At 40.5% G+C, this 27,563-nt stretch overlaps 1 protein-coding gene across 2 annotated transcripts in view; it reads right to left on the bottom strand.

Moving 5' to 3' along the window:
• tanc1b (tetratricopeptide repeat, ankyrin repeat and coiled-coil containing 1b) overlaps positions 1-27,563 on the bottom strand; it is a 110,734-nt gene that overhangs the window by 79,306 nt on the left and 3,865 nt on the right. For both annotated transcript variants that reach the window (XM_042426522.1, XM_042426523.1), the window contains exon 2: positions 16,879-16,972. In XM_042426522.1, the coding sequence (XP_042282456.1) occupies positions 16,879-16,939 (61 nt within the window). In that variant the 5' untranslated portion in view covers positions 16,940-16,972. The remainder of the gene's footprint in view (positions 1-16,878; positions 16,973-27,563) is intronic.

Raw genomic sequence — 27,563 nt, 5'->3', positions numbered from 1 at the left:
AATCATAACTGCAGATGTGGCGAACCACAGCAATGACAATTAGTTTTGGTTCTGTTTTCAGGACTGTGCAGCTTGGGAAGACTTCGGCAGATTAGAGCTGACGCCTGTCTGCAGCCAGAGGTTTGCAGAAATCACTGAAGACTCAACTGCAAGAGGCAAGCTAGTATTAGCATCCTGCTTTCTCTGCTCAGGGAAAGTGAGGAGTGTTGTTGGGCTGCTGGGCTAATCGGAAACAGAGACCCATTTTCTCCACGCCTCCGCCTCGCCACAAGGGACACAAAGCTGTCCTGTGTTTTAAATGGCTCCTAAACAATAAAGAATGACAGACACAGGAAGCGGAAAGGTTGCAAAGACACCTCTGCATGCCTTCAGACATGGAAAAACCTGTGATTGATCCAAAGGTCACTCTGCCAAGGCCAGGACCTGCCGTCACCCTGACCTGAGTGGGACCTACTGCATCCATATTCACACAGACACTGGAAAGGGTGGGCAGGGAAGTGGATGTGTCTGACTGGGGGTTAGATATGCAGATATGGAAGATATGATGCAGGGAGTCCAAAACAAGTTCTCTATGTTATGAGCACTGTGGGGTGGTTTTATTGAATGCTATTTTTAACAAATTGATATTGATTACAGCTGAAACAATTCGTTCACAAGCAAAACTGCCAAACCCTGACTAGTTCCACCTTTTCAGATGTAAGAAAACATGTGAATTTAATAGATTTCTTTGTTCTCTATGATTATAAACTGGATACCACTGGGTTTAAGACTGTTGGCCATTCAAAACAAGCTGTTTGAATATGTCAATCACCCAATGAATCAATACTTAAAATAATCATTAGTTGCAGCCCTAATAATGACACATTGAAACAATACAGCAACATCATCTGTAAAGTATAAAGATGTAAATTAAAGTACAGACAATTTGTGCTCTAACTATAGATAATATGATGGATAAAAACACTTCAGAAATGCTCACCAATACCTAAGACAGGAACTCTGGCTCTCCACTCGGGCACCAACTGGACACAATTTCACAAATAAGATTTCATAAAGGAATTGTCATGATAAAGCTATGGCAGTGTGACACAGATGCCCCTTTATGGGGGAAACGCTGCAGACCGCTGTAAACCAATAAAATTAATTTAATGCTGCAGTGTTCCAGTGATACTAGAAGTATCTGTTTAAAGGCTACATCTACCTGGTATAGTGTCAAAGCTCCCAGAGGAGTGTTCACTTGCTGCAGTCACAGCAGGTCGCAGCTGATACAGGTTTCGGCCATATTGCATGCTAAAGAGATTATGACAAAGTTGTAATTTTGGTAGTTGGTTCTGAAAACAAGAGGCGCCACATAAAAGCTGGTCGTCCAAGTGCTGGTGAATAGGCTGCAGTGTGTCATGGTGACTGCTCTGCCATCTGACCGATACTATACGCAGAGGGACACAAGGACAGAAACTTGCCAGTGCTATTTCAGTTACTTTCCTAAACCCTGGATGGGGCAAAGCCTGCAATTTCAACCGCTGCTGTGGTCAAGGAAATCAACCCTTTCTAATTATACAGTGCTGCCCCAAAATGATGTAAAAATGATTACAGTCTCTCGCATGCTCTTTCCTCCTCATCAAAGTGAATGGCCAGAGCCCACGAGGACGTGCCCAACCCATAAAAACAGTTCAATATTATTTCAAGACATTGATTTAGAAAAATAAGCATTGAAGTACAGATCAATTATTCTAGCATGTCAATGTGAGTTAATCTTACACACATATTCCAACTAATGTTCCATCTCCCTGTCTCCTACATCTGCAGTAATGTCACAAAGATAGAAACACTGTACTTTACATTAAACTACATGAAAGGGAAATATAAAACCTTGACTGGCTAAAGCCTGATGGGCATCTTCATTGTTTTAAACTGCACAAAATCATATTTTGTTTGATAATGAATTGCACTCTTCTGTGTTTGTCTTGTGTTCTGATTATAATATGTAGTGAATTGTTGTCCTGTTAAGTCTCAGGCTACTTAGCGAAGTGAGCATCCTCACCAAATAAAAGTACAATGAATTAAAATCCATTTCCTTTTTTGTGCAAGGTTTAAGGGTCCCATTTCCCCCCTGCTTGAATTATCTTTCATGGATGTAAATCTGGATGGTGTCTTTACCTCTCAAGCAGGTCTGTGAGCTGTCACTCCTTGTGAGGGAAGGCAATAGCCTCCTAAAAGATGCAGACCCTCGCCATTGTACAACAGAGACCTGCAAACTTTCAATACAATCACATAACCTTGAGGTACAAACCTTGACGTACAATGTATAGGTTTATGCTAGACAATAAAACACTTTGAGGCGGTGTACAAAATAACAGAAATACATCACAATACAGCAGCTCTGCAGTAAATACAGTAAGAATTGTGCCCATTGTGTCATGTTTTAAGACATGTCAGTGTGGCACCTAATTCTTGAATTCCTTTCATACATAAGACGTGTGTATAAAGGGTCTACTAAATGCGCATTCAACCTGTGTTGGACCCTTTCAAAGGTGACAGCTGTAAAAGGTTAATCTCTGGTTATGGTTAATGGTCACCGTTAGAACTGTAAGCCCCCAGTCTTCAGTGTAGTTCCATACACGTTGTTGGTAAACCAAGTACGCAGAATTAAACTGCATAATTACCAAATGAAGTTAAGTTTCCTTCTGTATAGTGTACTACAAGCACATCTGCTCTATTGTACACTCTTTGTATTTCTGTCAGGTGGGTCTGTCAGTCTATCTCTCGGGACATCTAAACCCTTATAAAATGACAATTTTCGCAGAAACCTTGTAACCACACATGGACAATGACCTGCATTTAACCCAAGTCACATAGCGTAAAGGAGTGTTAGCTGATGCACCTATGCTGATGACCTACTGACCCCTGTCACTGTGTCTGTCTGAATGGGAAGTCGGATTCTTTCGGCACGCTTAAGTTGGTATTAGCACTAAAACCCAGGTATCACATTGACACTAATGTCACATAGTTTCCACTGATAGCCAGCCTTGAGCGTAAATACTGTCTTGGTGACGCATTTTACAGTAAGTGTGTAATTTTTGTGTTGAGATGCCATTTACTGTAGCTAAGTCTTGAAAATCAAGATATATGCACAGACAGAATTAGCAGTGAAGAACAGTGGTGTACCTGTTAGTTCATCCACTGCCTGTGTTATTCAATCCAAAACACTTTACTTGCCACAAAAAACACGATTTCCAGTGCAATCTATGTTGGCAAAAGCTGGTTAAACTAGAAAAGTCATTTTAAACAATATGAACACATGACACACACACACACAAGCACACAAATACTCTATTAGCTTCTAACTAGTTAATTTTATGGACCACAGAGAAACTGAAGAAAAGCTTTAATTAATGCAGATTCTTTCAGTCGACACACAAAGCACGATGACCATAGGACAATCCACCAAAGGGGGAATTCTCCCGCTAGACTGAGTGCCAATGTGGATTCCCTGTGTACTTCCGAGACCAGGGTGACAGTCTCACAAAAGCTGTCATGGTTAACACACAGCAACCCACAGAGAGGAGAGAGAGCCAGACAACAAGAAATACAGAGTGGGGGAGGGTCTCCAGTGCAAGTCGTCTATGATGATTAAGGATAAATTAGATCAAATATGTAAATAAGATGTAAATCTGTCTGGTTCAAAATTCAATAAATTATTTAAGACAATTTGCGAAATGTTATGAAGGCATCAGCGTGTTTCCCAAGAGGGCTTTCTCATTTTAGACCACTTTACTCAGTCAGTGGTAGCCATAGGAACAGTCAAAATACTGTATAAGGCAAACCAAAATAAGACTGATGTAAGTGATAAGTAATGACTTGTGCATAATTGTCCAGCCAGCTTCATTTGTAGTGCAGAATTACAATAAGTATATAAGGAATAAAAGCATCTAATTTTCTTTTTGTATACTCATTACTCTATTGTTCTTTGTTTGGAGACTGTCCGCATTCTTCCTGTGGGCATACTTTATATCATGAATGTCAATTTTGTCGCCAATGATCAAATTTTATAAACTCTTAAACTGTCATGAGAAATTGTCTGACTGATTTCAAGTGATTACTCATCTATGCTGGTGGTCCCTGAAGAGAAAACAACTCAGTTTTAGCTCGTCAAAAACAGGATCAGCTCCAGCAGCTATGAAACTCTCAACACAAATGTATATGCACTTGATAATGAGAGCAAATTAGTTGCTTTATGCAAAGCTAAGATGCCATGGGCAAGGCAAGACTGCACTAAGACGCTCTCTGTCTTTCTTTCCCTCTGATGCACAGCTCTGTGGTGGCCTGAGCTCTGGTATGCTTACCCTCCTGGCCCCAGGGGAAGATAGTCTGACAGGGAGGGGTATATGTGTGTCTTGGTGAGAGGGAGAAGAGGAGGAGGAGGAGGGTTGCACTGGGCAGGCACCATGACATTTCCCATTCCTCTTCATAAATCTGTATGGGAAAATAACCTGAGACAGACCGCATCTTTACCAAGTTTGCCACAGATATGATGAAGGTTGAGTGAAGCTGATTTTAATTAACTGTTTTCTGTGTAAGAGAATAACTCAATGAATATTGATTAAATGCTTGACCTACCTGAGAACTGTTTATACAGAAAAGTGCAAGTGTACTATAAAAGCACAAATTACACACAATACCTGTGCCTGTGATTGCACACACTTGGTCAAACCCACTGACACTTAGAAAGCACATAATGTTGATATTGCATTGCTACTGTGTGTGTTCTCACCATCTATCAGTCTCAGGGTCACTGCTGTATGTACAGTATTCTATAAGTTAAGCAAAATTCAGGAAGGAAAATGCTGCATTTCCACCACTGAAATGCAGCATTAAAGGAATGTAAATAGGTAAAATCTGAAAATTCAGATGTAGAAATAACCAGCTACACATGCAGTTTCCTTGTTAATAATACAAACTATAGAAAAAAAATCAACTGATTTATTTATGTTACTGCAAGTTATATGACTTAACAAAGAATCTACTACACACTTTTGGGTTTCCATACTGTAGACAATAGACAACAGCGCACCGCACTTCACACAAATTCAAATGTTTGACTATTCATAGAAATATAAATAAGTCAAGTGGCCATGCTGAACTGCACAGAGCCTAACCTGGTTTCACCAGAGCTTTGGAATAAATTAGTGCAGATCTACTTGAGAGTTATTGATATTCATGCTGGCAGTATTGTGTGTGAGGTTCAAGTATGAATGTCTCTCTGCAGGCTTCTTCAGTACCAGACTATAGGCAAGTGGGGCACATTGTTCACTGCCACACTAAAGGGAAATAACCCTCTCATCTCCTATCCAACAATGCTAGACCTCTTTAACTGGACAAAGGGAGTCAGCTGTTGTCTGTAGGGATGTCGTGATAAAGGAATTTCCCCTGCAGTGATTTACGGTGGCTCAACAACGCGGTATGCGGTCATATGTGGTATTAGCAACATCTTTTTGTTTGTTTGTTTCAACTGTTGTGAAAATCAAGGTATGTTTGTCTAATTATGTGTCGGCTGAATGGAGCAGCAGTACCTGATGAACACAGAAAACACTTTAGATTGTGCTGTGGCAGGAAACAACGTCGGCCTACACCCGAGTCCCCTTAAACTTGGGATTTATGAATGGAGTCTGGCTGGACGCACCTTTAGTTTGTATGATTGGTGGAAAATTACTTTACCTCACAGGTTAAATGGCAGCCTGCTCAGCTGTTCGGTGTCCCGGGAGAGTTTAAACATATAACCGAGACAAAATATTCATACAGACATGTTTTTAACTACCGAGCATCAGCACCGACTCCCTGTCAGCTCACTCTGAGCTGACGAGCAAGAACTCAGCGCACAAGAGACGGGATCCTCCAGAGCCACCGGATCAGAGGAGCCACCGAACATTCTATACACATGCCGTGATGTGTAAAACAACCTAGCCTACCTAACCTAGCCTCATGAAGAAAAGAAAAAATGTGAACATAGCGCGGTTGTGGTGGTTGCTTGCCATCCACCGCGGTTGGCTTGTCTATAGCGCGGTATTGCAATATTGCAGTTATCGCAACAGCCCTAGTTGTCTGTGCTTTAAAACTCTTCAGCTAAGGTAGTAGCACATAGCATACGTTTTTTTCTATACATGGAGGGGAAAAGATGAACTGCTACTATGGGCTGAATATGGTGGCAATCACGATTACAGTTTTTGTTTTCCCAAACTAACACATTGCCCGAAGGCTATCTCTAGGCACATGCAGATGAAATGTTGACTCAATGAAACAGTCTTGGTTTGGTATAAAAAGCACTGCTTTTTATTATAGTGTCTTTGTACTGTTGTTGAGATACAGAGGCCTTAATGGTTCTATAGTATAACCATAAAATGTATCACATAGGTTTTACATGGGGTTAATTACATCAGTGTCCTCTACAAGTCATGGAAACAGCTGGTACAGTCTAAGCAAAGGACAGATGGATGATGGATGACTGAGCACACTTGTCCATACTATGATCAATCATTTAAACATTGTGAACACTCGGGCCACGGTGCTTCAAGGTGAAAGATTCACAATGCAGCCTGATGAGAGGTGGACAAGCGTTTGTCCCACATTCATAAGATTTTACAGTCAAAGTTCTATGATTTTTGAATTGTTAACAATATGGACAAAGTAGTTCTGAGATAGACTGGAATTTATTTCAAAGCGTATGTGCAATGTGGTCTGGAGTGCAGGGTTGCCATGGAGATCTGGTTTAACAACAGATTTGGATTGCCATTAGCACAGGTCATTAGGCAGAGCTTCTTCTGGGGCCAGGTGAGGTCATGAGAACACTACTAACCCCTGGACAACAGCCTGTTCAGTAACGGACGAGGATGTGGCACAAAAGCTGTCCATCCAATCCTCCCAAAGAGCCTAATCCCATAAGCAAACAAGGACCAGGGCAGATCTTGCAGCTTTGTACCATCTGAAAATCTTTGTTCCTGGTGAATTTGTGTGAGTTTAGCATCTATCACATTTGCGTCATTTGACGCACTTAGAAGGTCAAAAGGAACTTCTTTTTTAGCCTTTAGTACAATGTGTTGCTTTGTTTCATGATTAATAATTTAATCAAAAAGGGAATTATCCCCACGGACACAACACCAATCTCTTTGACAACTCCTACAACATGCTCTACACCTCAATGTCAATGCTTCTCAAACCACTTTTGTTAGGCATCAGTACATTTATCCAATAGAGTGTTCAAATAAAGAGTGATCTTGAAATGCAACTTTTAAAATGAGAGCTGTAAATATGAAGAGGGAGCACTCTACACTAAATGTTTCTCTTTGCAATAGGCACTATCCCCCTTCCCTTTGAGACTGGGCACAAAGGAGCCGAGGTCATTAGTTCAGCCTGTCTCAAACCCTCCTGAACTAAGGATGGCAAGACATTCATCTGCAGGCACAATTACGAAAAAAAGAGTCTCTGTGTTCAGAAATGCAGAACAGAGCAGCAAAGAGCAAAGTAGGATAGAGGAGACAGAAAGGGGCCCAACGCTGAACGGAGGTCTCCCACACAGACTTTTCAGAGAGTCAGACACTGTGACAGCATTGGCTGGTGTCTGCACCGAGAGATATATGAAAAAAAACACAATCCTCATAACTCTTGGAAAAATATCAAAGTTAACTTATTGGACAAAGAAAAGCTAGTAATGTGTACGTCTTATGGGTGATAGAATAGTCTTCTGCATGAAAAGTCACACTTTAAGTGCTCATTTAGATCACAGACAAAAGATGTTAAAGGTATGAAAACAGAAAATCAGACAGAAGGAATGTGCCTGCCAAGGCAGGTCACGCTGTAATTAGAAAAACCTGTGGCCTGCTGACCTCTCAAGCCAATGAACTGCCATGACAGCCACTATCACCCCTTCAAAGACCATTTTAAAACACCCTGGCATGTTAACTGATAAACTTTTTTTCCTTCTCTTTGAAGTACCAAAAGAATCCATTTGCCTGATGAGTGAGGGGTAAAGGGGTAGGCCGGGGGTGGGTGGGGGTGGGACTGTGACTGGTGTGTTGCTGTGTTGTAGATGCCATCACCGCCTGCTTCCAACGAGTTCCCGTGTAATTGCTTGGCTTCTTGTCTTTTGCTGTGCGCTCACTTCCAAGGTCACATGCTCCGTCGATGCTGACTGTATGGGAGCCAAATTAGGGTAATGGAGAGTGGTCACCGGCTGCTATGGCAGACAGTGGGCCTCTGGGAAACATGGAAGTGTTTCTCTAAATCCATCTCAGCCAAAAGCCACTGGGCAGGAAGAGCAGTGTCAGATGTGAACATTAGCTAGTGCATTTAGTGGCCTCTATGTGTGTTGGTTGTATGTGTTCACCAAAAAGGCACCATGGGATGCAAATTATGATAAAACATCCTTCTATTTCTCTGCCACTGTATATTTATAATATTACAGCTGCAGCTATGGTTAATAAGTTGTGCTGCTAGCCGTAAGAATCTAAATTATGTGCTCTAAAAACAATCAAACACAGCACAAAAAATTCAGAACACACAAGTCAAATCTTCATAGAAGTCTTTAGTCATGTGATGTGAAAACAGCTAGACTGGCCGATCAGGTTCACTGCTTTCCCCTAGAGGCCTTATTTTGAGTGTCTAATGTGGATACACCTGAGGTTTGTGGGCGTATTTGTGTATCTAAGTGTGTGTGTTTGTGTGTGTGCGCGTGTACATGTATTTGTACATGAATGTGTGTGTAAGTGAAAGATGTGGGTTGAGCTACGCCCTGCTAATCATTGCCTGCTGGCTGCACAGTGCTTTGATAGCCGTGTAGGTCTGTGCACTCAATGGTCTCCTTTGTAAATCAGGTGCATTCTTTTCTCCACCATTTTACATCCTGCCACAACTGTCTGGACATGAAAATCTAGACAAACATGACTGGGAGCAAAAATAGCAAACATGAGCCAAAAAGCCGTTTCACAATTGTCAGCAAAGTTTTTTTTTTTTTTTTTTTTAATTAAAGTTAGAAGAGAGGCATTGGACGGTAACCTAGATGTAACCCTACATAGAGGTGTTTCTAAGGTGAAGCTTATTAGTATTTAGACTTAAAAGCTAAAGTGGCAGCTACAGTATGAGCTAATCTGAGCTTCCTAGCTGCATTACTTTTTTTTTTTTCAGAAGTGTTTTCCAAAAGGAAAACCATGATCTGATGATAAAGGAGACAGTGGTTCCGGTCTGAGCACTAGTTATTATGGTTATTCAAAGGATGTTAATAATGTATCTTGAGGTTGTTTGTCTCTGTCGTTCTCTATGTATGTATGTGTGTGTGTGTGTTTCTGTGCATATGTATGACATAACATGGAGTCTATCTTTGTGTGCTCTACAGGTCACAAACTGTTCGTCATCTGTGGTCTAGACATCCTGTGGTTGACTGCGTGCGTCTTGTTTGTCTGTCTGTCTTGGTGTGACGCTCACAACCTTTACTTTAGCCAACCCCAAATTTATCAAACACAAAGTTTGTGTTCATTAATTTAAATATTTCTGTCTCTGTCTCAGTATCAAGGCTATTAAAAGAACATGAACACTGGTTCTCATTGACTTGAGTACATCCTCTACTGTTGTTACCATACACTAGCTTCATCAAGCAACTACAACATGCATTCCTAATTCACCTGGAGCACACACTTATCCTGGACACAAGAGCAGTTTTCCTAATAAAAGAAAATGTTAAAACTTCCACCCAGGACCGAAGAACACCGCAAGGGAGTTTGCTTTAAGTTCCCTTAGAAGCCACAGGACAAGGAGGGAGCGTGTCTCAAAATGGCTGCGGTAGATACGGCTAGAGAGGAGGCTGCCACCCAGCTGTTCACGGAGGAGGATCGGGCCAACGTAGGCAGTCTGACACTGGAACCTGTGGGCAGACTCTGTTTAGAGCAATGTTTGTTAATGTCTGAGGAGAGGGTCGGAAACCATGTCCGTGAGAGATTTCACTGTGATCCTGAACACCACAGACTACAAACAAGGTTCTTAAAAAGAAACCTGTATCATCCAAATTTCCAGCTGGATGGCCGTTACTTTTTTTCTGAAGGCGAAGTGGTTGGCACCCATTTAAAAGAGCAAAGCGTGAGAGAAATTTGTAGGGCAAAAGCAAGTCGGTTGAGTGTTTTACTATGTAACTACTGCTGCTGTGCTAAGAACAGCATGTGGTTAATTCTGAGTCACAGCTGAGCAAAGATGAAACATTTTCATTTCTGATAGCCCAAAGAAACAGATTAATTGTTTCTAGGCAACAAAAATTGATGTAAAAACAAACATGTTTCAGCTGTACTGTCAAAAGAAGGAGGTCCCATGAAATTACTTTTTTTCCTAAGACAAAAGTTTATGATTTAAACTCAATATTTGCCCAGTAACTAATATAAAAAGTGTTTTTTGTTTGGACAGACAATTGTCTATCATAAGCTCTTTTTGTTTCGCCAAATAATTGGCCAACCACCTGTGGTTATTGTTTATTGAAGGAAGTCTTCCCATAACAGTAAAAATTCCTGATGTTAAACCCCTGAGGGCAGCTGAAAGAGAAAGAAAGAAAGGAAGGAATCTCTGCAATGTCAGCTGCTCTATTTAACTGTATCATCACATAAATGTAAATTACAATATGGAAAACAAAAGAGATAGAAATCAGGGAGGCTCTGTAATGTCCCCCCCCCCCCCCCCCCGCCTTTGGTTTAGCTTACCCAACCACAATCAACAATACAACAACACCGGAAATAACAGCTTCAAAAATATTATAAGCTTTATCAACACCTCACTGACTGGCTCAACATAAACAGGACGTTATAATCTTTACAAAGGCTGTATTGATTGCAGAGCTATAGGACCTGTAGGAAACTCAACATGAAGAGTTAATCTTCTAACTGAATCATCATTGAGGCATTTCCAACTTAAAGACCCACATGAAATCCTACAAAAAAAACATCCCTCTGCACAATAAAATCCTGCTTTGTAACCAATTTGCTGTTGCCTGACCCTCAGCAACAAATCACTGTTTCATGTCAAAACACTCAAGAAACTCACAGAAACTGTTGAGACAGCATGTACCAGTCACCACCACAGCTGAGGCAACACAGTTCAGTACTTAATGGTCTCTCTCACTCACTCTCTCTCTCTCTCTCTCTCACACTCACACACACTCCATTAGTTTGTGTAGTTTGTGCATGGATCTCTACATCATAAATATTCCCTTCGTCTTTCGCTTTCTTCCTGAAATCTAAATGAGGCTGCAAAAAAATGACATTGCAGACTTAAATATTTGGCAAAGTAACAAGCCGACAGCACATTACATTCTTGTTTAAGTCTGCTTATCCTCAGTTGCTTCTCATTACTTTTTTTTTTTTTTTTTGTCTGAACAGTAAAGTCACCCCCCGCTGCGGGAGACCTTGATGATGTTAAAAGCAATGTGGCCACATGTTCACTTCTCAGATGCAAGCCTTTGAAAAGAGCACAGAAACACCACATTTTAAAGAGGGATTTTTTGGTGCAGATGCAGTTGTCACCAAAAAGGCTATTAGGCATCAATTTACATTAAAACTGCCAGAAAACAGACCAGTGCTTCCCCTATAATTATACAGGCCTGGCGGGCCACCAGGCCAACAAAACCCCTGCCAGGCCAAAAAAATCTTTTTTTTGTTTTATTGCCAAAAACAACGCCAAATCAACAGCATTTGGGGGCCTCTCTGTGCAGCGCTGTTTCGAAACGTGAGTCAACCTCTGTGTCATTGCCTGGGAAACTCTTGATAGCGTAGCTCCTTTTAAGGAATTTAAGAAAACACTGTAAACGACATCTTTCTTTTGTCCCTCCCTCACATGTAAATGATTATTCCTACAATTCTCTCAATCTTGACTAATCTGAAAAAAATAATCTTACAGTATGTCGCTGCTGTCAACGTGCCATATTGGGTAATTGTTCCCACTAGATACACTGCTGGGAAAATTAAAACTAAAGCAGGGCAGTGGGGTGGACCCCAACCCTTCCTCTGTCCTGCCAGGTCAACAACGGGGCTGCTGCCTCACGTCCAACCAGGTGCATGAGTTGATTCTGTCTCCATACTGCCAACCAAACTGAGAAAAGTCCTGCCAACTGGTGCTGGTTGCATATCTGTTTGTGTGTTGGAGGAATAAACAGCTGAAACTGTTACCGGCTTCAGAGAGTGCGCAGCAATGCATGCTAGTGTGATTAACACTGTGTCACCCACAACAGACAGACAACTGTCTGGCAGCTGCCTCAAGCAGCCAAGCTCATCGAGCGGGGAGAGCAAGTTGGAGGGCCTTCAGAGGCATTACCCAACTCACACAGTCAGACTCAGCAATTAAAGCCGAGTCAAAAATGCTGCTTCTATGGACCCCACAATGAGCAGATACTGACTGAAGAAGCTGTTGATACTCCAAGGACAGCAGTGACAGTGAGTAGTGGTATACTTTACTCAAGAAAGAGAGGTTTTAAATGGAAGCAGGCAGTGGGGCCTCTAAAAGACAGACAACTGGCCACTTCAGCTAAAAAGATTATTAAATCTTAGTGGAAAAATGCAGACTTGTCCTCACATGTTTTAAATCCACCAGAGGGATTTTATATGGCCTGAAGTTTAGCTTCCGTCCATTTGCAGCAATAAAACATTAGATCCCAAAACTATGCACTACTTGATCGTCCTATAATCTAATTTTATTAGATCTAAGACTGCCAATATTTACTTCTTTATTGTGGTGAGGAGAAGTGATTGATGATGTGTGACTTATTTTTCTGTATTGCAAACTGTCACTACCCAATCTGAGAGGCTGCTCAATCTGCACGTGCATCTGCTCAAACACTGCTGTGAATTAATAGGAAGTAATAGGTGAAACTCACCATAAAATCTGAGAGGCCTGTATCCTCAAAGAGAACACCAATTAAAACACTGTTTGTGTTTTTTTACTATATAATGATCTTCTTGTGTCTTGGGGTCCCGAATCTATTAACTGAAGTGAGGCCTACTTTCAGTTTAACCTTTCTCAGAAAACGTTCACATCAAAGGCAAAGGGGCCACACCGAACTAGCATCCCACTTCCGGAATGGCAGACCGTAAAAAAAGGAGTCCTTAAAGGGGATTAAAAAGGCCAATTCCAAACAGATTCTTTACAGATTGAGTCTAGAAGAGGAAAGCGAGGAGAAGGAGGAGGAAGAATATAGGAGGAGCGCAAGATGGAGAGACTAAATTAGCAAACTGTGTGTTTTTGTGGTCTTGGCAATGTGGAGATCCCAGAGGAGAGCTAATGACTGTAGTGGTATCTGGCATAGAGACCAAGTTTCCTTGACTGCTTTAAAGTTGCCTCCAGTCCATAGCCACCATGTCATGAGCAACATATGCTGAGCTATCTTGCAATTATGCCATTATCGAGGTCTTTCCTTCCACTGAATTTCAATTATATTTTGCTGAGTAAATTTTACTTTGTCCTTCTGGCCTTTCTGAGTGAAGCAGAGTCTGTATGGTCTACAAGAACTCGAGCAGGACTGTGGTAAAACAGAAGGGTTGCCTAATAAACACAATTTCGATTGATCTGCAAAAAAACTGAATCTGCAAAGAACAAAATTATAATATCCATCTCACCAAACAAGCTGGTCAAAGCAAAAGATAAATGCCATTGTATATCCTGTTTTATACCAAGGTATAATTACTTACTGCCCCCCTATTTATTGCCCCAGTGCCAACAACAATATTGATACTGTATTCCACAAAACTTCACTAATCTTTGACCATTAATCCAATCTAGATATGACAGAAAGATAAATACATATAATAAAGTGAATGACGAAACCCAGATATTTAATTTCAACACTAGTTTCTTTCTCAAATCATTTGGGATCAACATGAAACCTTTATTCAAGCTGTGCAGAAGGTGCAGTGAATATTTTATGTGCAATATGGTGCTGTCTTGTCTCCATTAACTATACTGCAGTGTACCCAGTTTGATTAACACAGACTTCCCCATCAGGGCTTCTGTGTTACTAACCTAATTTCAGGTCCCGGGAAGAACTTGAATTTACAAACAAAGTCTCCTTTTCAAGGACACCAGAGAAGCAACCACAGGCCTGCATATATCAGGTAAAATATGCCATTTAACACTTTCAGGGTAACTTTCTAATGACATATTGAAACATATTTGATTCCTAAGAAATACATCTACTGTAGCTGTTAATAATTCAGTACGATGTTTAAAGGACCAGTGCATAAGATAAGTGGCATCTAGCAGTGAGGTTGCACATTGCAAGCAACTGTACACCCCCCTCCCCTTCCAAGTGTGTCGGTTAACCTATAGTGGCTGCCAAACCTGCAAAAAACACGAAAGGCCTTCTCTAGAGTCAGTGTTTGGTTTGTCCATTCTGGGCTACTGTAGAAACAAGGCAGTGCAACATGGCAGCCTCAGTAAAAGAGGACCCACTAACGAAAGCAGAGGTGAATCTTATTTTCATGGGATTATACACCAATGAAAACATACGTATGAATATTATATTCCATTTCTGCCAATATTTCTGCCAATAGATCCCCCTAAATCCTACACACTGATCCTTTAACTCATTAAAATCTTATTGAAGATATTTTAAGGGGCATAATGAAGATCATTCTCATAACTCTTAATTGTCACAGGTTATTACAGGTGATTTGCCATATTGAGTTTGACCTTCAAAAAAATCTTAAAAAGATATGCAGTATAGTTTTATCTCCCATGCAGGGACACCAGAGGGGCAAAGTGACCACTGCTAGCAGTTGTACCTCTGTGACCTCTCATCTGTCTTAAGAGCCCTAAACAACAGAGAGGAGTGGCCAGATTTTATTGTCCCAGCATGAGAAAGGGACACAGAGCTACTTGGGCATGATGGATGGGGTCCAACTGGGAGAGTGAGGCTGGGATAAAGGAGCTATCCCGCCATAAAACTCGGTCATTCTCAGTCTTCACATACACACAACCTGCTGTGTTTAAGTGTATATGACTGTGGGTGGGTGTGTGTCTTGATAACAGGGCAACTGGGTTATCAAAATGATTCATAAACGCAAGACAGGTTGCAAAAATTTGATAAGAAAGCCATACATAAAAGCCTACAATATGCCAGTGCAACAGAGGTACAGTAACAGAGAGCAGTGAAGGTGACCAATGTGTAAAGCAAGCCAGACTGTTTCCCCTTTAATTTTAACACTGACTGAGCGAAACAATTCACATCAGCCTCAGACGAAAGCTAGAGGAAGCGGAGACATGTATCAACTGTATACAGTCACTGAATCAGACTGCATGCTAAAAACCAGTCCTGAGGTGGTAAAGCAAGTCCGGACTGGCAGATGCAGTATAAGCAGAAATGGTCAATCTATTATGTGAAGACAGATTATTGAAGGGTGGTATTGTATGAACAAGAGACTAAAGAATGACTCATGCTCAGTCGTGTCAACTACAGGTTTCCAAAGGAAAAGAAAACATCTGTTATGAAACAATGGCTGGTTGATTCTACAGTCAAAATTAAATAAAGAGACGGAGGGTAATAAATGCTCTGAGCTGAGTCATAGACGGAACAATGGTTCTATGAAATTTTCATAAAATTTAAACAAACAAAAGAGTCAATGATTTTTTACACGTATGTGAAGCACCAAATGTTTTTCAAGTTCCATTTCAGATATAATGACAGTGCTTCCAATCATGTATAAACAAAGCATATGTGTATATGTACTCCACTGGTTTCAGTTAAAGAGCAATGTGTTTTTGTTTTGTTTAGGGTAACAACTAACATGACCCATCATATTTTACTTTATTCCTTGTGTGCAAACATCTTTTCCAAGTCATCCACTTTAATAATAGGTTTCAGCACAGACAGAGCAGGAAAGTTGGCACACTAATTCATCTGCTCCTACTATTTGTGTTTCTTGACAACACATTGGCCTGATATCTGCAGGCTGCTAGCTAGCATTACAGTCCTCAGTGGACACCCCTGGCTCCACTTCTTGTAACCGGAGTTAATGCCTCGTCAGACACAAACCAAGAGTGCAGATCAGTGTGCAATTTTTTCTCCCCCGATCTGTCCCTCTTGTAGATACAACTGACAAATTCTCTACGAGATGACCAGAGCCAGCTAGCCACCAGGAGTCAGGAGACACCTGGGCCAAAATAGACACTTAATAGTTTACTCAGTAGTAAGTAGTAATTTGAGATTTCAGATACTTACTAGTCATTGTCATTTTGCGTCATCGCTGATGCAATTTTAGTATCAATACCTCTAGACTGACATGTCACTTTTAGTCTGACAATTCATGTCACAGTTTATGGGACTGTTGTGACTCAAGACAGCTAATATAGCCAGCTATCATAAACATGCATGTTGAAATAACTCATTTTTACACTGTAGACATTTTACACATTGTGCAAAAACAAAAATTATTATAATATATTGCTTAAGTCATTAACTTAGAACCATGCCGCTCTTCAAAGAAAAGAAGACCGAGATAGAGGCGATAAAGCTAAATTATTGGCCATATAGCCTATATATATATTCAGGCAATTGCTGCAAATGGTGGTTTAGATGACAGTATGTTTATTTAGTGCGCACTCAAGAATTAGAGGCCCTTGTGCTTTCATCTCAACTTTCTCTTCTGTTTACTTTAGCTCAACGTAACTCATTTCAACATTCACATTCAGATTCTTTACCAAGAAGGGCAGGTAGGAAAGACACTTTACAGAATTTCCAACACTGTCTGCTACCCAAGAGTGAAAGATGATCAGAAATGTTTTTACATTTGTGTCCAAGCCTTTGGGTATAGAGTATTTGTTTCCTGGAACCTAGCTTGCCGTTTTTCCTCCGGATCTTTCACATACCTGAATCCTTCTTGCTCCCCTTGCTCCCATCTCTGTTCTTTTTCAGCACTGCCTTGAACATGACAAGATTCCTGGAATCCTCTCTGTAGAGTCCCTGGTGGAAAAGAAAATCCAAAACAATCCAGTCAGTCACAGCCACAGACAACTGAAATGCATCCTTTGTTAATCAAAGAAAACAGAAATGATCCAGGAGCACAAACAGACCTAAAAAACAGCACATACACAGGTCTTTTCTTACCTCAAACTAACCAAACACAATGAAAATGTGCCCTCAAAACCTTAATACTGCAATGTTAATGCACTGTATATCCGCATTTCATACTGCTTAGCTGGCACCCGCCTGATAGTTTTCCCACAGCTCTCCCAATGCTGCAGGTCATCATTGGAGGGGTGCATGGAAAGAATGCTCTAATATTTATACAGAAAAGGACAAGTTCTGGTATCTTGTTGTGCAGGAAAACACTCTGTCAAATGCCCTGAATTCCACATGTAATTGATGCTATGTGGCTGAACTTGGGTGTTTGCAACTGCTTTCCATGGTTGTTCCCAAGCTGGTGTGCATTTTGAATCATTTGAGTTAAACGGTATAACATGAACTCATGATCCAGCCTGAATATGCCTGGATGTGCTTATTTGCTTTGGAATTATTTATAGTTATGGACAATGGTTAAAACATACTTAACTGAACACAGCAGCTGCTAAAACAGTATCTGTTGTGTGGTACTTTTGGTTTCTTACCCTTAAACACAATATAGGCTACTACAGTGTACACTACTGTATTAATAGCAGCAGAGAAATCTTTCCAATGGTTTCAACCAAATAAGGGTATGCCTTTTGCAAACAAAACACACAGTCATTGCACTGAGTTCTCGGCCCCAGAAATCAGGCTTCCTGGTGCTGTGAGAAAGCCTATTGATCCATCCCTTTTTATCCTTGATGGTGTCAGATGAAACATTGAGGCAAAGCCTCCATTGAATCAGTTATGGAAGGTAGAGGTGTAGGGGACAAACCCCTGGTGAGCCCCTGCATCTCAACTTGGCCTTCGTTGGTCCAAAAGTTAACTTTTTATTGGCAGGTACTCCACCGGGACAAACTCTAAGTCAAGATTATGAATGTTTCAAGATAGCACGTGGCTACTGACTTGTGTTTTATTGTAAATTATCCAGGGAGGACACATACAAAGAAAGCACATACAATCTGTTCATGAAAATACCATAACTGCTCAAAAGTAGTGTGTAGAAAAATGCAAAGCAAAGCTGATATAAGAAATATTACTGCTGTAACCAATTCTCAAGTTCAATCCATATCAATCCAAATCATGTGCAACGCCCTCTTCTGCAATTTATTACTACTGTTGTACTGTACTGTGCTTATGGTTGATGTTGAGCTTTAATAAAGACACAAAAGAACAAAGCAGCACATGAGGGAAAGATCACAACAGTCACTCTGAAGGCTGCCCAGCAGTTTGCACAGTTAAATTCTTTGCTCATCCTTTTCCGTGTGTCTGCTGCAGACCAAAACCATTTCCTTTGCATAACTCTAGCCCTTCTTCTTGCCAAAGATGACATTTCTTACTGACTGATCCAGTTTCAACCCTTCCATCAAATTAACTAAGAGATCAAGTTAAGTGTCTCAAAAACTTTCCTTCAGAATTTAACTCTATTTTTACTCACGCATAGAGTATGTCCACATTATGTACAGGATAAATAAAGACATCACTCAGCATATTAGACTCAATACATCACACTATATAATGCTACTGTCAAGATAAAATTACACCCAGATGAACAAACATGAACAAGTGCAACTGCAGGCAACTACAAGGCAGAACAGAACAAGAATGTCTTTTATCATTTTCTGTAATCATAATAACATCTTCATCGCAACAACAAGCTATGACCATGTAAGGGAGCAACTCTTGAGCCAATAGCAGCTCATACTCCTAACTAAATCAAATTTAGTATTTTCTCAGACTGCTTCCAGAAAATTACAGTAGGCCACTACAGCTCTGATGTGGTCTAATGATGCTCAGAAGTTACAGTCAGGCGAAATATGACTTAAGCATCTCTCAAATTAAAAAACAAACAGAGGAATATTGTAACTAGCAGAACCACTAAATCTAGTATTACTCTCTGGTAAAATATACAACTAATGCTAAACTAATACTAAAAAATGAAATGAATACCCCTCTTAAAGGGCACCATGTGGAGTTTTTCAACACCAGTAATGCAATGAAGCAATGTTTTTCATGTTGGTCTCTGTTTAGTTTGTTCTTGTGCATACACATGAGGACGCACGTACAAACATACATGCACACGGGTGCTGTGATTCACATTCCTGCCATTGGTTTCACACTACTCCACTGATTTACAGGTTGCGGTAATGCGTCAAGAAATGCAGCAATGCACCAGCAAAGTTACCTTGCGAGGTAGCTCGATTCGCAAGATCACGACATCACGCGAGAATCCATCTTGTCAGGCTTCAAGTTATGCGCTTGTATCCAAACCACTGGTGGTTCAGACCAATCAGCACCGCAAATCCAGCTCCTTCACAAGGTAAGACGGTGATAGACAGATGGTTCATCCAATCACCCGATAAGTATTTTTTTTGAAAGCGTCCGCCTTTTTCCAAACAGTTTCCATGGACGACTTCTCAGATAGTTCTGTGTAACAAACCATCTGGCGCGTCAGGTTACCAGCAAAGGCAGAGAAGCCAGCAACAAAACATGGATGTTAACAATGCGTGTTTCAAACATTTAAGAAAATTGGCTTTGTAAGTGTTTTATGAGGAAGGAAATGCATTCCACACATTTGTTTGACCTTAAGGATACACACACAATGCAACAACTAATCAGTGACAGACGGGAGGTTGTAGCAGTAACAGGATACAGACTATCAGGGAACTCTGAAGGCTTAAAATCATTTAACATGTTTTTAAAAAAGAAATGTTTAGTGATCTAATTCAAACAATAATCGTATACATATGCTTTGTTTTAAGTCAATTTGGATTGAAATATTGTTATGGTCAAAAAGCAGGTCAGGCAGCAGGGTCAGGTACAGAACGGCACTTCTGAAACTGGATTCAGTATAATGTTCAAGAATGAACGTGGGTCTGAATCTAGTCCCTGGGTGCTACTGCCCAGAACAACACGGAGCATGACAGCAGGGTAGACACCCGGAGTAACATATTAAACGCATGAGATCTGCTGACTGTGTTTATCTGTGTCTATATAGAATAATGTAGTGTACTGTGGCAGCATAGTACATTAGCCTTGTCAGTGGAACTGTGTGGGAGCTGACTGCTCATCTCCACAGTAACAATAAACATCACCCAGGTTAACCCAAAGGAAATGAGTAATGCCCTCTTTCAACTCCAAAAGCCAACATGACAAATTCCTTCCACCCCCACCCCCAACACAGCTACCAGACACACACAGTCAGTACCGACACCACTATGTCAGCTATCATCCACAGTCATCACTTTTCTTTTCTTTAGGTACGCCTCTATTAGCCATTTTTATGTTAAGTTGGGAGGGGATTAGGCCCTGAGCATTGCCTGAATAAAAGCCAAACATGTCTTATTACTCTGTGTTCTGAATAATACTAATTTAATAATGATATAGTGAGCATGGCATATGCAGTAAACAAACCGAGAGCACTTTGGTACCCGGGAGCCACAAAGGAGAATCAGTACAAAATACTATGACAGTGTGATATTTTCCCCCACAATGACACATAGACACATTCTTGCCAATTGAACAGACAACTATGACACTAGATTGCAACAGCCACGGATGGTCACAGATCAAGATGATGTTAATTATTGAATTGACTGCAATGGTTTCTAGTAGAGATGCACCAAAACCCTTTTGTCAGATGGTAAAATCAGTAATACTTTACTGACTCTTTGCACAAATGAATCGTAATATATATGAGATATACAGAATAACAGGTTTCTGCAGGTGTTGCTGATTGATGCTAGTCACTCCTAGCATCAATCATCATTTCATGCTTTCTAAATAGGCAAACTATGTGTATTTGGGGGACACTACTAGATCCCCTGAACTACCTTGTGTGTGCTATGCAGTTTTGTCACTCCAAAACCATAGTGGACATTAGTGCAGCATTCAAAAAAAGAAGTTAAATTATAAAAACATCAATGCTTATGCAAAACTGGTAGTATACAGTATTTTTATAGTTAAGAACTTAAGTTGCGGCTAATGCTAACCACTTAACCTAGCAAGTTATTATTTGTTGTTGATGCAATTTGGTCAATAAGATACTGCTATCATTTTAGAAATACTACTAGCTACAAACACACCATGAAATGAAAAAACTACATAAATGTGGGTGTCAGTAACTTTTACTTATACACTAAGAAATCATCAACATTACACTGTAACATAATGCGCTCATGGCCTGCAGAGACAGGCCTTTTAGGGCACAGTATCTTTAGCAAGTCTTCTGTATTCATGAAATAAATTATTTGAAAGAGGACTGATGACAACATGTGTTGATATTGCCTCAGGTTGTTTTTAGTGTAGGTAAACGCGCGACATGCTGAAACTAGAGTTAATGAAATAAAAGTGTTGATCCTACAAGAGGAAAAGGGCAACAATCAACATCAAATGCTGCTAAGCTTAAGCTGTTTGCGGTCACAACGGTGACCTTTGAAAGAAAGTCTGATCAGAGAGGAGCCACAGACTGCCTGGTATGCAACACGACAGGCATCAAGATTCCTAAAGCCCTGAAACTCAGGTCCATCCCAGTGCATTTAAGTTAGTGTTTGGATATTAGCCTCAAAGCATGGCCCCTTACAAGGGGCCTCTCAATATTACAACAGAGCAGTGAAAGTCCCACAGTGACTCACAGGGTTTTGTGGACACACACTGGCTGAATAGACAATACACACTCTCAATATTCACATTTGCTCGGTGCAAGACACCCCGAGAGCAAGCACAAGCCCCAGATAGATGGCTGAAGAAATACATACCAATGACGTTAATGTTTTTTGGGCAATAATATGTGATATTTAGGACATTAAGGATGTTTTTAGCGTCTGTGACTGGGACGTTACTGTCTGTGCTGCTGTGTGTGCACTGTGAAACATTGTGCAGCTATGTGCAGCACATGTGTGTGAATTTGACCGGGAAAAAAAGAAATCGGATATGTGAGACTGATCAGAGCCGGGCACCAGTCATCTGAAAACCGTCCATTTTCGATCGGTGGCTGATCAATCAGTGCATCTCTACAAACAACAGCTTTATTATGGGCACCAAAAGTTTCAAATTGGTGGCTATCAAGAAGCCACCAAATGCCACAAAGAGGTGATCTGCATCGTACAAGAATGTTGAATCTGGAGAAAACGGCTGCAATATATGTGTATGTGTGTGTGTGTGTGTGTGTGTGTGTGTGTGTGTGTGCACGTGCATGCGTGTGTAATAATGTGTGGTAGATTGTTAAAGTTCTGATGTTAAAAGACTGTTAAATTCTGACTTAAAATATGTATATTAGTTGTTTTTTCAAAGCAAGACAAATATTGCACAATAATTTGTAACACACATAAGTGCAATTACAAAATGGTGGCTGGTAAAAAAATATGAGTGGCTGGTAAAATTTAGAATCCAGACACTTTGAGTGGTGAAAGAAAAAGTTAATTTCCAACACTGCAGGTACATGTCACCTCTATAACCTTCAAATGTGGGCTGTCCATTACCTTGGAACAGCTCAAGCTGACAACAAAAAGGGCACACCGCAGTCTGTGGTACAATGTGGAGAGTTTCCTTTCAGAGAAGTGAAATTGGAAACCCGGGTCGTTAAGGGGTGCCTCAGTTTATCAACATGTATGTTTTTCCAGGTCATTCCGGTCTTGATAGAGTTCAAATCCATACAGGTTGTGAAGACGAAAGGATCCTCACCTGCACAATGCTGACGTGACATGTGGTTAATGGGGCCATCTAGCTATACCCCAGTCATCTGAGAAGGCAGCTATATATAGTACGGAAATAGGATTGTTTGTCCCAATTGCCTCTGGCAGGGGAAGCATTTCACACACGTTGGCGGTTAGTGAGTTAGGACTTGCTTTGTCCTCTGTTAGGTGACAGACAATAGAGAATGAACCCTTAAGCTCGACTTCACCACTCTTCCAGGAGTGCAGCAAACAGCCATTTTCCACCCTGCGTGTTCATCTCTTGCCTGTTCAAACGCCCTGCCAGCTCTCTTCATCAAGCGATTCTACATGAATGATTACTCTCAGATTTCCACACTGTTGTCATAGCAACATGGGAGTTCTCACCACAGGCTGACCTTCAAGTTGGTTTATTAAACACTGCCAGAGGTGATCAGGCTTTTTAAAATCCTCCTGTGAAACTCCATAATTATCTGTTTTTTCGTGGTCCATTCACAGAGCGCAGGAAAAAGGCTGCGTCTGGCCTGTGAGTTCAAGTGGTCCAGAAACAATGGGAAGTTAGCTAATAAGGCCTTGAAAGGGGGAGGAAGTGTAGGGAGCAGGTATGGAAGACAGCTCATTCTCAGTGTCGGCCATTGTAAGCGAAGGTTGGTATTCACACTAACATAAGAGGGGGGGAAATAACAAAGGACAGACATTTTTATGTGACTAGCCTACCGGTCTCACTCAAGTGCATCCTGCACAGCCCCCACCTTAGAGCCTATGAGAAGCAGGCCTTCATCTTTTCATGTACAAAATTAACAGAAAAATAATGTTTAACTTGGTAACATAATACTACAGCCAACTTGTGTTGTACTTTAACATTCAAACCTCTCTTTCTGCCAACCATCTGTCACGTGTTAGTTTTATTTCATAATGAACAAATAAATGTACCCAAAAACCTTATAGTACTATCAACTTATACAGGAGGCACAAATCATGTAACTACCTTATGTAAAAGTACTTAAACCTTGAGGTCACTTTATTAGAATTACAGACACACTACTACAAAACTTATATGAGTATTGTGCCATCTGTTTAGTATATTACAAGCCAAAACTGCACAAGAATACAAATGTATTAGTATCCAAATCTTTTAGAAGTGAAATGATGGTGCTCAGAGTATGATTGTGAAGCACTATTGTTCCATTCTTGATTATTTTGCAAAAATTTGAAAGCCAATTAGCTGCATTTGTCAGCTATTAAAGATGTCTGGCACACAGAACTTTTGATGCATGAGTTATCAAAGTAAATGAGACTGATAAAAGAGCTCCATGGTCAACTATGCTAAGCCTAAAATGGAGTAGAATTGCTAGAAACAACAGAAAAAGTATTCACTATTCTTAAGGAACAGTCTCAAAAAGACAACATATGCCACGCACACACTTCCCTTTCTCTATAATTCATTCATCTGCACATCTCGCCTTCTATCTTACTATTGTTACTATAATCCAGAAGCTGACTACATAACTTTATTAACAATATTAGAAGAAACAAGAAATTCCAATGCCTTGTCCTGATGTTCATACAGCTGGAAAGCAGTGCTTGCTACAGTCTGAATGAATGCTTTACACAAGCCTTGAAGCTTAAGTTTGACCAGTTAGTAACATTCACCACGAGCCACCTGGTCCATCCAAATGTACTAGAACTTTTTGGGGTGAAGGAGCTATTGCCCAGGAACCAAAACTGGACTTCAGCTGCTTGCAGCTGAAATGCTGGTTAGGTTTCTGAGTTCCTAAAAAGGTTCCTGGAAAGGTTCCTGCAATTGAAAAGGGCTGTTGGACATCAAGAAAACTGGTGGTTTCACTGGTCTCTTATACAAGATCTTTATATAAAATTATGGAGGAGAAGGATCATATTAGTGATGGGTATTGGCTAAATGAATATATCATTACTCTATTATAGCATCATCAGTTATTTTACCATACAGTGTTGGGATATTTGTAACATGATCATGTAGCTAGCTCATCCGAGAGCATATAAAACATCTTGGGGGAGTATTCTTTTAAAACCACTTCTGTGATAATTTATCTTTAGCCGGCGGTGAATTACAGTGTTGAGTCATAGGCACAGGCAGATTCAACGGTCTAGCTTGGGGCTAGTTACTTATTGAGGAGGCCTAGCCACATGGCTCAAAGTGAAATTAAAAAAGGATAACAAGTCTGATCCACCCATTAGACTACCATGGGAAAAGACTGATTTGCCCTCTTAGGTCTTTTGTCCTTGATACTTTCTAATGTGATTGATGCATCCATCTAGGTGTACATGTTGGCTCAGCAGTGATAACGTGAAAACCTTTGTCTTTTGATCCCTGGAGAGTTGCCCTAGAAGCGTCAAGGCATGTTTTAGAGAGCAATAATTTCACTGAATTTACAGTTACACCCCAGGCTCTGGAAACTGACTAAACCAGACACTAAAATGTGGGGAGAAGACATTGCAGATCTTTACCAAAATGAATATCACCCTCCCTGCTTCACACTGATTAAAATCAAAACTAGGCAAACCATGTGCTTACATATAACCTACATTAATTTAGCTTGACAGATCACTGTGTAACATGGATTTATGGATGATTTAACTCGTTCAATGGGTCTGCCTTTCGAGCTTTCACAAGCCTGTTTTTCCACTCGGAGCCTTTCCACAACAATTACACTCCTCACACCACACCGACAACCATCAACCAGAAACAGATTTAACTGCATGCTGAGTAGCAACAATCACCTCATCAACATTATAGTTATTAACTCGTGCTATCGCTGCCGATTAAACTTTATCACTCTATTACTAATTTGCGATAGCAATCAAGTGCTAATGAGCATCTGGAGTAGAAACAACTAAAGCGAGGCCATTGTTTTCCAGACTCAATCGGACATTTGCCTCCTAGGAAGCCTGGTATTTGATTAAGGGTAAAACATTAACAAGCAGTGTGTAAAGTCTACAGGAAGTTTCTGCAAACACGAGGAGAAATTCTTCTCATGCTAGGATCTGTCAGTCAAAGTCACATAAATTGCATCACATACATGATGAATCAGCCGGAAAAATGAGATGTTTTTAGAATTACAGGCTTCCAGCAATACGGTAGACTTGAATCCAGTGACTTTTTACAAAACAGCATGACTAGTTAGGCGGGATTTAAGCCAGTACGCACTCAACAGGGCTTCAGACCAGAAAGAACTTTGCAGATAAGATGTCTTTACCACTTGTCAATTTTGGAGTGCAGGTTTATTCTTAGCCTGTCTCACGTCAACCACATTGAGTGAAATAATTAGTTTATCATGCAGTGTATAGGAAAAAAAACAGTACTGTAATGTACAAGGTTAGTTGTGCTCCCCTGTTTGGTTATTAAATAGACATGGATAAGTTGACCTTGTTTCCTTCACTGTTAAGTTAATGGACATAAAATTACACTTATCTCGCCTGAGATAACTTACAATTCACTCTCCGAACTTAACAGCTCCAGGTTGGGAAGATTTTACAGACACAGTTATAGCAGAGACAGACAAAAGATGACACATCTAACTCAGAGACAAACTAACAAAATCAAATATGATTTGGTTCGGTTTGTCAACTTTTACAGGTTCACGGTTTTTGACGTGCCACCCTGATATATCTGCGAGGGCTGAGTGCTGTCCTCTAGCTGCTTTTTTTTTTTTTTTTGTCGAGATTCTTCCAGCCACAGAAATGCCTCCATTCAGGCAATGTGATTTCACACAGTGCTGCCCCATTCCTCTCACAGTGTTTGGATCTCTAACAGCTTCCTGCACTCAAGCACTTGCACTGACCACACAAGTAATGTCAACTAAAGTCTATGAGAGTGAAGTGATTACGGGGGTGGACATTGCAACTAAGACTAGAGTTCCGGCCAAATATGTATCTGAATCAGTATTGTTTGTCAAATCCATTTATGCTGTTTACTTTTCCCTTTCTGTGAAGAAAACTGTATTTTATGTCATTAGTGGAACTGGACCTGCAGTAGCACTGAAAGCTAAAATAAACATGACACAGTGAAAATAATATATCATCATTTAGCCAGTGTTAACAAAATTAATCACTGGTTTAAAACATACAGTATGTCCAGTCCTCCAACCTTGCAACAAATACTGCATTTCACAGTTTGGTACATCAGAGGTGCTCAGCTCCTCGACATCTCTCTCTGTGTCTCTCTCTGTGTCTCTGGAGCTTTCAAAAAGGCTTGACAAAAATGTAAATCAGGAACAGCTGTTATGAAGAAGCACTTCCAAACACACACACGGGTGCTTTAGATACACATGAGCAAGCATGAGTGCACAAATGCACGTGCACAGAAACACACACTTGCTACCTGGGCTAAGAACTCATAAGCAAATCCTGTAGTTTTGTTATGCTAAATTAATTATTAGTATATAATTCAGCTGACGGCCTCCTCGTACTAGGAAACCTGCCAACACCAACTTAATATGCCTGGCTGTCATCTTGTAATGTTTTAATAGATGACCTGAGGGGAAAAGGAGCAATTAAATGATAAGCATTTTGATACTGAAATTGTCATGAGCCCTTAAGAAACTTGAGCTAATGCAGTCACACGATGCCACATAATGCCAATAAGCTAGACAGTGGCTAACGTGTATGATCCTGTAACCCAATGCTGAGAACTCAACTACATGGTTTCTTTGCCTGATAGTGACTATATAGTCATTTTGAAACATTTTTCTCAATTAATCTATTAGCCGTTTGGTCTATAAAACATACAAAAATAGTAA

This window comes from Thunnus maccoyii, chromosome 11 (genome assembly GCF_910596095.1).
Source record: "Thunnus maccoyii chromosome 11, fThuMac1.1, whole genome shotgun sequence".
Lineage (NCBI taxonomy): Eukaryota > Metazoa > Chordata > Actinopteri > Scombriformes > Scombridae > Thunnus > Thunnus maccoyii.
This window is presented reverse-complemented; position numbering and strand designations above follow the sequence as displayed.